This window comes from Lytechinus variegatus, chromosome 13 (assembly GCF_018143015.1).
Source record: "Lytechinus variegatus isolate NC3 chromosome 13, Lvar_3.0, whole genome shotgun sequence".
Lineage (NCBI taxonomy): Eukaryota > Metazoa > Echinodermata > Echinoidea > Temnopleuroida > Toxopneustidae > Lytechinus > Lytechinus variegatus.
The window spans coordinates 1,957,620-1,970,667 of NC_054752.1; the positions used below are offsets into that span (position 1 = coordinate 1,957,620).

At 38.3% G+C, this 13,048-nt stretch overlaps 2 protein-coding genes across 2 annotated transcripts; both read left to right on the forward strand.

The window, feature by feature from the left end:
* Window positions 1–687: 687 nt before the first annotated feature.
* Window positions 688–2,892, forward strand: LOC121426567. Its single transcript, XM_041622917.1, has one exon. The coding sequence runs from the start codon at window positions 688–690 to the stop codon at window positions 2,890–2,892; it is 2,205 nt and encodes a 734-aa protein (XP_041478851.1).
* Window positions 2,893–7,701: 4,809 nt separating this feature from the next.
* On the forward strand, window positions 7,702–12,809 carry LOC121426489. The gene is made up of 2 exons (XM_041622818.1): window positions 7,702–7,743; window positions 10,143–12,809. Exon 2 carries the CDS (start codon window positions 10,319–10,321, stop codon window positions 12,149–12,151), a length of 1,833 nt encoding a protein of 610 aa, XP_041478752.1. The 5' UTR covers window positions 7,702–7,743; window positions 10,143–10,318; the 3' UTR covers window positions 12,152–12,809.
* The last annotated feature ends 239 nt before the right edge of the window (window positions 12,810–13,048 follow it).

Here is a 13,048-nt window from a genome sequence, read left to right on the forward strand (position 1 = left end):
TCCCTAACCGAGTCATACCAAAGACACGTAACAAGTGGAACGCCTCTGGCAGTCTTGCTTGCAACACCCGATTCAAAATAAAGCAGTAGTGCTGACTGTGAAAACAACTACTGTTTTTTTAAGTACCATTCATATGGTAATAAGATTTTATGTTCATTAAACATAACTGACCTTTGACCTTGATCGTGCGACCTCAGACTCGTGCAAGACGAGCAGTGATACTTGATTATCCACATTTCATAAACTAGAATCAATAAACTTTCAAAGTTATGATGGCCATTCAACAAATACCCCAGCATGTCCAAAGATCATAGACCTTAAGTGACCCCTGACCTTAGTTATGTGACCCGAAACTTAGGCTGGCTGTTCATTGATATCTGATTAAAAATTGATATCTGATTAAAAATTGTATTCAAGTTTCAAGAACTGTGCCGACGGGGAGAAAAGTGCTCCTGAAATTCTTCAATTTGAAGAGTGGTTTTCGAGTTTGAATGCTATTTTTAACTTTATCATCTTCATTATTGAACTCCTGATAATCCATCGAAGTGACTTTTATATGCTGTAATGGAGTAGTATTAAGATGAAATATGTGCAAGTTTAATTTTCTGCCTTCGCCTTTTTGTATTCGCCTATGCATTAGTACATACTGTGAACTGTGATACCGGTACGTGGTTTCATTCGTCATGCATGGATTCATCGCAAGCATGTCTGGACAGGCCCGTGTCGATACACCGGTATACAAGCGAGAAGCTCCGGGCATTACGTAATAATGTCAGTGAACCTCTCAGCAATGAAGTAAAAACTGTTATCAGTGATTTCGGTATAGCAAGGCATCGAGGACGTCGTGGGGGTAGACATATCCGTCGTACTATCAAAGTATTATCATCAAATCGTGACGAAACTAAATCAAGAAATGAACACTGTGTCAATGAAAAGAATTTGACTCATGTCATCTTCGAACGCAATTCTACTGAACTTGTACTACCAACTGTTTTTCTTTGCAACTTACGGTCAATTAATAACAAATTAGATGAACTAGACATCATTCTAAATCAGCAAAGAATAGGTTTGTGCGCTGTTACAGAGACTTGGCTGACTGCCGACCAACCTGAGAGCTCTTTTTCTATTGACGGATACAAAGTATTTACCAAGTCAAGAATTGAGCGGAAAGGGGGTGGGGTGGCCATATATGTGAAACCCCATTTCAACCCTCAAAACATCGATGGACTACCTGAACCTGGTCATCTTGAGGTCTCCTGGGTCAAGTTGAGACCTCATCGCCTTCCTCGTTCAGTGAACTGTATATGTGTCGCAGCGGTCTACTCTCCACCAAATGATGATCATGGTGAAGATCTCATTCAGTACCTTCTACGGTGTATGGACATACTGAGGACTAAATATCAGTCAGCAGGATTCATCATCCTAGGTGATTTCAACCGTCTGAGTATTCAACAGCTAGTCTCCGGAAATGATATGAGGCAGATAGTCAGTCTACCAACTCGAGGCGATGCTGTTCTGGACAAAGTTCTGACTAATTTTGCCAACTTGTATTCCAAGCCTCAAATCCTGTCACCTATAGGCTCTTCGGATCACAACTGTGTACTCTGGTCACCTAACTCTGTGCGTGATAAGAGAAGTAACCGTTCGATGACTAGAGTAATCCGGCCTATGAAAGCCTCTGACATACAGAGATTTGGGGATTGGATCTCGCACCATGACTGGGCAGAAGTTCTTACCGATGACAACGTCCAATCTGCTTGTGACACCTTCTATAATCAACTTGACTCACATATGAATCAGAACTTTCCGATAAAGAAAGTTAAGATTCACCATCGTGATAAACCTTGGGTAACCCCGTACCTGAAATCCCTTATACGGAAAAGACAGGATGCGTTTATACAAGGTGACAAAGCCCGCTGGAAATTACTTCGCAATCAGGTCCAAAGAGAGATTCGGAACCTGAAGACTGAATTCTACGTAGGTCGAGTGAAGCATCTGAAAGACGAGAACCCTGCCAGTTGGTACAAACACATTAAACTACTTACTGGTAACAGGAGTCCCCCATTGGAAGTGGTTCATGATTCATGTGAGGCTAATTCTGAAGACTTGGACGCACAAACAGCAGAGAAAATCAAATCCTTCTTCGCAGATGTTAACGCCGATATACCACCACTCGACAGAAATGCCTTGCCTGCATATCTCCCTTCAGCTCAACCAGCTAAGCAGGTTAACGTGTGGCAGGTATATAATGAGTTGAAGAGGATCAAACCTGGCAAATCCGGTGGTCCAGATGGGATACCAGGGAGACTTATCCGTGAATTCGCCATCTTTCTTGCCACCCCATTATGTCACATTCTTAACCTGTCATACGCAGCTTGCAGTGTCCCATCTTGTTGGAAGAAAGCTATTCTGGTACCTTTGCCCAAGGAATCTCCGCCAGTGACAATTGACAATTTACGCCCTATCTCCTTGACGGATCATTTCGCAAAAATCGCAGAACTATTCATCGCCAAGCAGGTCATCTGTAATACTTCAGCGATTCTTGATCCCATGCAGTATGGATGCCGAACGGGGCTGTCAACTACTCACTACCTTGTCGATTTCATCAACTTCCTTGCGAAGAAAGCTGAAGCTCCAACCAACATTTCTACTGTTGTCTGCACTGACTTTAAAAAGGCATTCGACCGTGTAAGCCATACAGTTGCCATCACGAAGCTGATTGACCTAGGTGTACAGCCTGCTGTCATTTCCTGGATATGCGACTTCCTGACGGAGCGCGAGTACAGCGTCCGTTTCCACAACACCTGTTCATCATGGCAACGCGTTGATGCCGGAGTGCCACAGGGCACACGTCTGCATGGGTCCACTAATTTTCCTTGTTTTGATCGATGACCTTATGCGGGATCTATCGGTAAACCATTGGAAATATGTTGATGATATGTCTATTGCCTGTTCACGGAAAGCTAGTGACCACCAGGACAGATTGCTTGATGCTCTATCATATCTGGAAAATTGGTGCGAGGACAACTATGTTAAACTTAATGCCAAGAAGTGTGTCACATTTGAAGTATCATTTAGTAAAACCACTCGTTCACAACCTAACATTGAATTGTGTCAGGAAACGGTCCAGCAAGTGAATGACACCAAAATCCTTGGAATCACAATTCAGGATAATCTTAGATGGGATAAACATGTAGATGCTATTGTCTCTCGTGCAAATCGCCGTCTGTTCTTGTTGCTATCGTTGAAGCCATTTTCTTGCCCTCCTGATGACATGATATTAGTATTCACCGGTTTCATCAGACCAGTTTTGGAATATGCATGTCAAGTTTGGCACAGTTCCCTCACCCAACAGCAGGCTAAGACCATCGAGGGCGTCCAGAAACGTGCTCTGCGAATCATCCTATCGAATCAGTACATATCATACCAAAATGCTCTTTCTGTGACAAATTTGCAGACGTTGTCCGAAAGAAGGGTTCAGTTGTGTCTTTCCTTTGCTCGCAGTGCTTTCAAGTTGAATGCAGTACATGGATGGTTTGCACCTGCTGAACATCGTCGAGAGCTTAGGAAACAACGTGTCTGTGTTGAACCAAGAAGTAGAACTACTAGAATGAACATCAGTCCTGTTCCTTTTTTCCACAGACTGCTGAATGAATATGGACTGTAAATGAACAAGTGACACTTTCCTGATTGCATGACTTCGAGATTATTTTTTTTGTATTTAACAAGTTTTTACAATTTTTTGGCTTTTGACACTTTAAAAAAAAAGAAAATTATGTCATCTCATGGTTTCGTCTTACCCTGCACACCTACTGGTCTCAAATGTATTGGAATATCAACTCTGGCGTAACTAGTTAACGTTTATATTTACATTATTTGGAAAATTGCTAAACCACAATTTGCGTACATAAAGGTTACATACATACTTATTTACCATATAATCAATGAAATGAAAAGCGAAACTACTGGGTTTATGGAATGTAAATTAAAACAATAATTAAAAAAATACAAGTTACCATTGACAATGCATTTATAATTAAATATTGGCGTTAATTGTAATTATATCTTATATAACTTTAATTTATTCATTGTATATGAGGTTTCCATTGCTTGATGACTTTATATACATGTAATACTTCTCGTTCCACCTCTCTCTCTCTCTTCGTGCAATATCTCACATAAATAAGCCTAGTCACTGGTGTAACTAATTTTAAGTGCAATTAGGGTCCATATATTTTGAAATTCTGTTTTATATAAATGCTAGTTTTCCCTATTTTATTAGTAGTAAAGTGTCTTATCAATAATAAATGTAAAGTCCTAATGGTTTCCTCTGTACAATTTTGATAGTTTTAACTTTACTCATGATTTTTTTATGAATCGAATCTAGTTTAATTTATGCCTTGTTATACCGAAGTAAGAACTTAGTATTTTTTATATATAGATTTTTTTCATGTCAAGTATTTACAGGGTCATTTTTGTGGTGCACTTTGGATGATTGCATTCAAAGTTAATTTTCTACAGGTACCCCATTTGGGGTGCCTGGAAATGTATTCCTCCTTGCCGAAATTAAGTGCACTGCGAGAGTGACCCCTTAATTTTAATTTAAATTCCTATGTTAATACTTTATATTGCTTTTTGTCTTTGTAATTGTTTTAATCTGTAATTCATGTTCATTTCAGTTTTTACTGCGAGACATGATGTTTTTAATAAAATCCATTTATCTATCTAGCTAGGATTGGAGACTATCCATATACTTTCAAAGTTATGACGAAATTTCAAAAACTTGACCCGGGTTAAGATTTCATCGTTGATTCCTCAACATCTCAATATGGTCTATGAAGTCCATCATTGACCCTATATAAACTTCGATCTAGGTCATGTGACCTGAAACTCTGTTAGGCTATTCAGTAATACTTGATTAACCTTATCTCTAAGTAACATAAACTAGGTTCATGTACTTTCTACGTTATGATGATGTTTCAAAAACTTAACCTGGGTTAAGATTTCAATATTGACGATGTCGCCGATGCCAAGGCCACCATCCGAAAAGTAGTCCAGATTGGACCTTGTTGTTTGGAAGTGCCTTTTCCCAAAGCTAACATAGAGGGCACATGACTCCTAATCTCTAATTAGCGCCAATCCAGGGAAGATGAGTGGATTGGCGCTGATTAGGGCACACGAGAGTAATTCATCTGCGCGCAAAGCATGCCGGACTGGTGAAGATCGCATGACTTTCTTGATTAAAATAATTCATTAAAAATAGATCAAATGTTGGTATATCAAAAGAAAAACCATAGAGATAATGCTATGTTCATACTCTTTCATAATTAAGGCGTATGGGGAGGCTAGACTGCATTTTTGTATTTCATTTTAATTATTATTACCCACAATGCAGACTGGTTTTTCTGGCAATGAACTGTGTGTGTGTGTGTGTGTATTTGAGTTTTGTCAGACGTGTATCAATCAGATATGATTATTTACGTCTGGGACCGACCTTTAACGTCACCATCCAAAAGACGTGACCAGGGCTCGAACCTCGAACCTCTGCATCAATTTGTAACTTCCCCACATAGCTTGGATTACAGGCGCACGCCACAACGCCCAGAACTGGCCGAAATTATGGTTATTCTTATTTCAGGCCATTTATCTTTTGATTGAGTTGGGCAAGTACCTGATTAAGATATCAAGTCTTAATGTACTGTTAATTGTGAATAATCTGAGTAAATTAAAGCAAAATCTATCGAGGGATTGATTTTTAATGATTTTTTGATGAGCTATGATATAACACGTGAGTGAATGGGGGTCTGTAATACTCATTGTGTGCCCATTAGAGATCGGGAGATTCGTGCCCTCTATGTTAGCTTTGGGAAAGGGCACTTCCAAACAACAAGGTCCAATCTGGACTTCTCGTATCGGAAAAGCGGCGCTTATAGTCTCGCTCTGCTTTGCAGACGACACAAAAATATGGGACCTTCTCCCTTCATGCTTGGCACTCAGCATATGCAAATACCCCGCTGGTAGAGCTTTTTTTTTTTACTTAAGAGGTTACCTTTGGTGAATAAAAACGTTATTAATATTATCATCATTAACAATCATTAAGATAATTATTAATTAATCATCATCATCTTCAGTATTGTCATTTATTATTTTTATTGTTTTCTATTGTTTTTCTGTTATCATTATCATATATTATTTTTAAAATTAATTTATTAATTATCATTATTATCATTTTTTTTTGGTTGGGGGAATTTAGGTTGGTATTGTTTTTTTTTTTTTAGATATGTACATGTATTTTACAGATTTCTTGTCCGGAAAATTATCAATATTGACAAACTAGCCCCACCCCCTTCCTAATTTTCCTCCATATTTGCCATAGTTACCGCACTGTTCAAAGGGCGTCTGATATCTGCATCAATATGTAAATCATATTTGATATACGATGCTATTGACACGTAAACAGTAGTCTACAAATGTAGACCCACATCTGCAGTGTGTGTACCTCAGCTGATTCAACGAGTCTGCATAGCAGACTAGGTCTACTGAGGCTCGCTTCGCTCTCCCTTTCAGGCTGGTTTGCTTCGCAAACCAGCAGCTCCACCTCACGAGCCATTCAGAGTCTGCATAGCAGACTACGTAAACAGTTATGTACACACACCTTTGACATTCATAAGATTGTACGTAGCTAAATGAAATGTCAGCAAATTTAAGTTAAACTCCGGACGCACGGCTGGACTGGTATAAGCTAGTGCGCCGCCATGTTGCCAAGTAACTGAGTTTTCCAAGCCTCATTGATCTTTTGACAGTAATTGGACGGTCTAATTCAGCCATTCTCAATTACTTTTTTTGAAGCGCCACATTTCTTGTTGAGAATCTATAATGCTCCACTATCCATACGCAAACCAGCAATGTATCAGCGGAGGGGGTCCAGAGGCCCCTGATGGGGGTCGAGGGGGCAGAGCCCCCAGAAGTTTTGGAATATGAGGCATTTTAAACTGCCCAGAGGGGCTCTAATTGATATCAACAGACGAAATTAAAATTCCAACAAACTACACAATATCAACATTAAAAGAAAAATGACCAATGACTTTTTTCACAACACGTACATGATACCACTAGTTCAGACTGTTCTGCACCAGATCTATTGGCTGAAGCAATTTAGTGGCGTAATGAGTAAAAAAAAAATGAGTGGGCTAGATATGGCAGCTGAAGTAAAAATATTGAACTCAGTTTCAATACAAAAATCTATATTTGGACTTAAAAGAATAATACAATGTTCCACTCTTCCCCTTTCCTTTTCTCCTCTTTTTTCTTGGCTGTGAAACACTTGGGGGGCCCCAATCCCCAATCAAAATTTCTCGCCGTTGAAATAGAAATCCTACAAACGGGGTTTTCAAATCACTTGTGTGGCACATAAACTTTGTACAGCATACTATAAGGAGAACACCATCGATCCTCCATAATAGGGGTTATCGAGTGCTAAATTGGACAAAATTAGAGGAAACTGATCAATTAGCAATAGTTTTTGTTTTCTCTTTGTATCAAAATGATCACCAAATCCTTATTTCAAGGTTACTGATAGATACATTTTTTCTCACCAATTTTTCCTTATTTTTACTTTTTTTTCATACCGGTTCCCAAGCGCCACTCCGCAAGGCTCGGTGCGCCACAAGTGGCGCGCGCGCCACCATTTGACAATCCCTGGTCTAATTGTTCACCATTTTAGATTGAATTTATCATACAACGGTAAGAAAAAATCTCTATCCTTGGTGTAATTAATGTGTACAAAAGGTCTTTATGAACATGATGAAGAACATATATTTGTAAAACCAGTTTGCAGGCGCGGATCCAGGAGGGAGCCGAGCCGGCCCCGGCCTCCCTATTTTTTGACAACCTGCAGAAAAAAAGTGTACTCTTTACCTTGATCGAAACTACGAAAAACAGAAAGAAGAGTAAGAAAGAGGTATTTTACCCATGATGTGTAATTTACAGCCTCGTACCGACCGGCCCGACCCCGAAAGGATACAAAAAAAGGTGAGGGGAAGAATTGGAAAATAGACTTTATATAAATTGCCTGTGTAATGAATCCCATTCAAGAGGGTTAAATGACACTAATATATAACCAATATATATATATATATATATATATATATATATATATATATATATATATATATATATATATATATATATATATATATATACAATATATCCAGTTCTGATATCAATTTGCACACATTTTTTTAGCTCGCACATCAAGCTTTCAGTATTTTGTTTGATTTACACAAATTGTTATGTGTATCAAAATGTTCAGCGCGCTCGCATTGTTTGATTTGTGAGAAACCTAAGCTCTTTGGAAATTCTTACCAAAATTTGTCAAAATGCTCCTTTATCATGTCAGTATATCAAAAAATTCATGCTTCGCGCTCGCATTTAATTGTTTGAGACACACAGCTTGTTTATTTAAATAAAAACGCGCTTAAATTGTTCATTTTTTTTAAGGTCGGTATATCAGAAATTTTGAACTCGCGCTTCGCACTCTCATTATTTAATTGGTGATACTTGTATCCTCTTCATTAATCACTAAAACAGTCCTAATTGAGTCACTTTTCACGTTACTTTGCGCTCGCCTTGTTTAGTCGGATACTTATCTTTGTTCATGATTATAAAAACTGCTCTGAATCTTCAGTTCTAAGGACATAAAGTATCAAAGATTTTTAGCTCGCGCTTTGCGCTTGCATTATTTATTAAGACCACATGAGATACCTTATATTGTTTATAGCAATAAACACTAACATATACTTAAAACGTCAGTCTTTAGTTAGGACTATCCCCTGAAAAACCAACAAAAAAAGCCAGATTGTAGCGGCCAATCGAGAAAAATGTTGATCAAAATATTTTTCGGCCCCCCCCCCCCTATTGAAAGCTGGATCCGCCCATGGTTTGAGCATGTTAAGGCTCTCTCTGCTATTGTGTATTGCCATTGTCATGATTGTATTGAATAGTAAGAAAAGGATACTACTATCTTATCCCACACCCTATGAAGAAGGTAATACTTTTACTTATATTTTTTCAGATTGTTCTTAAAATGATGAAAAGTGGGGAAATGTTTATGACTGCCACAAGATAAACCATAATTAAATAATGTGACAATATTAATTAGATGGAATGGCATTCAACCTAAACCAAATATAACCTTGGGCCGAAGCCACTTTCTCCTGGGACTAAAACAGGCTTTCCCCCTTCACAGCCTGGATGGAAGCAAGCTAGGGTTGCTATCCCGAAAGGGAGGCCGGTCAGCTAGAAGCCAAGCTAGACAAGTTACCTTGAATTATAACCTCCCCTATTTAATTAAATCCTCAATATTTGATGGGAACTTTAAAAAGGTCCGAATCACATCGGGAAGCCCAGAGAATTACATTCATGATATCTTTTATCATGGATGAAGGGAAATCGGTATGAAATAAAGTAATGACCGAGACAAACCTTAATCAATTCATCTTAAATTGGAAATTGCAAATTTCTTGTTCGTGAATTTTAAGGATTGGGCAAAATTCAACAAAATAAATGCCACTCTTTCTCTCCGTTTGTCTGTCCTTCCACTCCCATCAAAAGTATACCAATCCAAGAGAAATGAATCTGAGTAATATAGCCAAGTCTCTGAAAGCAAGGATCAATTATAGAAGCAGAAGAGAACTTTTACATATAAAATGAAAGCAAAGTCAACAAAATCAATTAGTGGCATATTTTGTTATAAATTCTACGAATGTTCTGATTCTATACTGTGATAATAATTATATAGGACGTAATTTGTAAAGCGTATGTAATTTTCTTAGAACATTTTGGTTTAGGCATGTTTTGGCTGTGATAATCAGGTAACTGATTGCAGTACTATGAAGATAAGCCGAAAGAACAAATAAAACTGCATGGGTATTTGATACAAACTTTGCAAGCATCAGCAACAGAAAAATAAATATTTAACAATACAGGCAGTATGCCTCTTTAAAAACAATACAGTAGTCACATATGTGGATAGAAAGATCAGAAAGAACAAGTCAGAAAATGTTAGCAAGCCGTAAAAATACCAAAATGTAGGTTTACAGATATTCAAAGTCTTGCTCAATCTGTTTTTTCCTTCTCAACAGTGATATCATACCACCATCCATGCTGCAAGCCGATTTGGATCTTTTCATATTCTTGTTTCAACGTACATGACATAGATGCTACTCGTACGATCCAGTTTCAGTAAGTCGTGACTCATATTAGTCAAATCTTCCACGAGATATCATCTGTTTTTTTTCCTCTGAGGTGACTTATCACAATGGCATGTGAATTCAGCTCAATAGAGGGCGTCGTTTGTGAAGAAGCCGGCTGCGAATCGATTACTGACGTCACGTTTTATGTGACGGAGAAGAAGAAACTCTGTCATGACTGCGCCTTGAAGAAAGAACGCATCGGATTAGAAAGAAGAGGTCGGCTTGCTCTGTATTGCGAAAAGCATGATAAAACCATGGACTTGTATTGTAAGACGCATGGCGAAGGTTTATGTGTTTCATGCGCTATGATAGATCATCGCCAACAAGAATGCAAACATCAGGGTATAAAGGACGCACTCCTAGAAAACAAAGCAAAGCTCAGCATCCTCAAGAAGACTACGGTGGACAAATTAGAGCTATTCCAAGACTATGGGAATGAGATTCATCAGATTAAACCATTTGCCGACCACCATCTTCAGACTATTAGGAATGAGATCGGTTCCCAAGTAGAAAGGGCTATTGAAAGAGACAGAGCTAGGGAGAGGGAAGACGCTGATAAAATCGACAAGGAAATTGATGCCAAAAGTGAACAACTTCAAGAAGAGATTCAAAAGCTCCAGAATAAAATTCAAAAGAACAACGACGAAAGGGAGAAGCGGCATGAAGAAAATCGTTCGAATTCAGAGAAAAGACGAGAACTAATCAAGGATAAACAACACATTCTTCATGCTGACATTCAGAACATCGCTCAAGAGATCGAGAGAAAGATTGGAGAGCTTGAAAAAGCATGGCAAGACGATACAAAAGCAAGAGAAAAAGCAAAAGAGATACTGGTCAGGATTCTTGAAGACGATATAAGTATTGTGAAAGATGGACAACGTGTGAATGCATCATTGAGTGAGGAACTGAAAGAGCAACTGGATGGGCGTGAGGTAGAAGAACTGATTCGTGTTATATCAGGTGTGAGGTTTGTGGAGGGTGTTGGGAGAGAGAAGTATGATGGAAGAATTGATGGGTATGATGGAGAGTGGAAGCTCATTGATACAATCAATGTCAGAGATAAAATCAATTATCCGCGCATTGTTGGGTGTGTAAATAAAAATCAGGTGATGATCACAAATGGACCGGCTAGTGAAGAACACTGCAATACCTACATATTAGATTTGAACAGTAAAAACACCAAGAGAGTGATCATCGGTAATCGAATGTCTTGGGTTATTACTTGTGCGGTGCTGAATGATGGCACGGTAGTATGTGGTAGATACATCATAGGTTGTACAGAAGACAGCCTACCTGGGTGCATCAGTGTATATGACAGACAGTGGAATCACATCAGTGACGTCACAATACCAAGAAACACAGTAAATAATTACACATGGGTGGGTGTTGAAGCTGATCCGAATGGGACGATCATCGCAGCTGAGGGGAGTCAGTCTAAGATTTATGCCATCAACATGGACAACCCAGCTGATGCTACCATTATCAATACGATCACGTGTCAAGAGAAGATGAGAATGAGCGGTGTGCTGTCATCAGGTCACATCATCGCTCGAACTGCATCATTTGATCGTAGAGTGCGCATCATTAACAGAGAGGGTGATCATAGGGAAATCTCCCACACTGACGTCATTTACAATGTGTGTGTTGATCGTATGACAGACGACCTCTACGTCGTGACATCAGATGATGAGTACAAGACGTGTGTGATTGATCAGGTGACGAGTGGGGGTGATGTAAGAAAGAGAAGAGTAACATCATTCCCTTTATCAGTTAGACTCACACGGGCTAATAGACCAGCTCACATTGTAGCGTCTCGAGTGACGATGACGTCATCGGGAAATATGCTTGCATGTGATGGCGATAATATTCTCATATTCAAAAAGCGCTTTATCCTTTAGATCAATGGTATTAATCACAATCATGCAATCATAATATTACTGAACATGTATGTTTCAATTTGGAAAAATCACGAGGAAGAATGGTTATGATTTATTTCAAACTTTGGTTTATTTTGTCGATCATTATACATAATCCTTAACAATATTCAAAACCAAAGCGCTTACATCCAGGAACCTAGATATTTGAGAGGGATGGGGGACTGGGAAATGGCATGGCATGTGAGCTCGACATCTAGATCGTTAACACCAATACAAGGAAGAAGAGGTAGAATGAGAGTAAATATGGTATTATTTTGATAGTATTACCAGGGATAATGGGCTTGACAATAATTTCCTGACTATACCGGAATACTTTCTTTGTTTCAGTTAATATTAATCAAACATGTGATTTGCAGATCGCTTAATAGGTTGATCATCGCGTTTCATCGTGTATTATTCATTTCATTTTATACCTTTGTATGAATACTTGTATTCCTTATTTACCAGTTCATTTTGTATCATACTGGTTTTAAACGTTATCATTTTGCCCTTTATACTCTACCACGTGATGATAAAATGAAGCATTTTTTTAAATTCAGTGTAAATATCGTAAAATATGAAATGTATAGTTAATATAACAATAGAAAAACGTACTATAATGTATTCTTGTAAATGGTTGTAATATAATGACAAAGTAAGAAAGAAAATGAGAGGTGTGGGTATGGGGAGCCAAAGGTAAAAGCAGAGCTTGTTGATTAAAGGCTCCAATTTAGAAGTGAAAATTTAAAATACAAAAACTATAAATAGCATAACAATAGTATAGGACTTTCGATGATATTTATTCCTTGAAACTTACTTTCACACGCATGTAAATTATATATCGTCTGTCTCTATATCAAAGAAAGATAAAGTGGTTTA

Coding starts and splice junctions, on each gene's coding strand:
- LOC121426567 (XM_041622917.1), top strand. CDS start 688: ATGGATTCATCGCAAGCATGTCTGGACAGGCCCGTGTCGATACACCGG.
- LOC121426489 (XM_041622818.1), top strand. CDS start 10,319: ATGGCATGTGAATTCAGCTCAATAGAGGGCGTCGTTTGTGAAGAAGCC.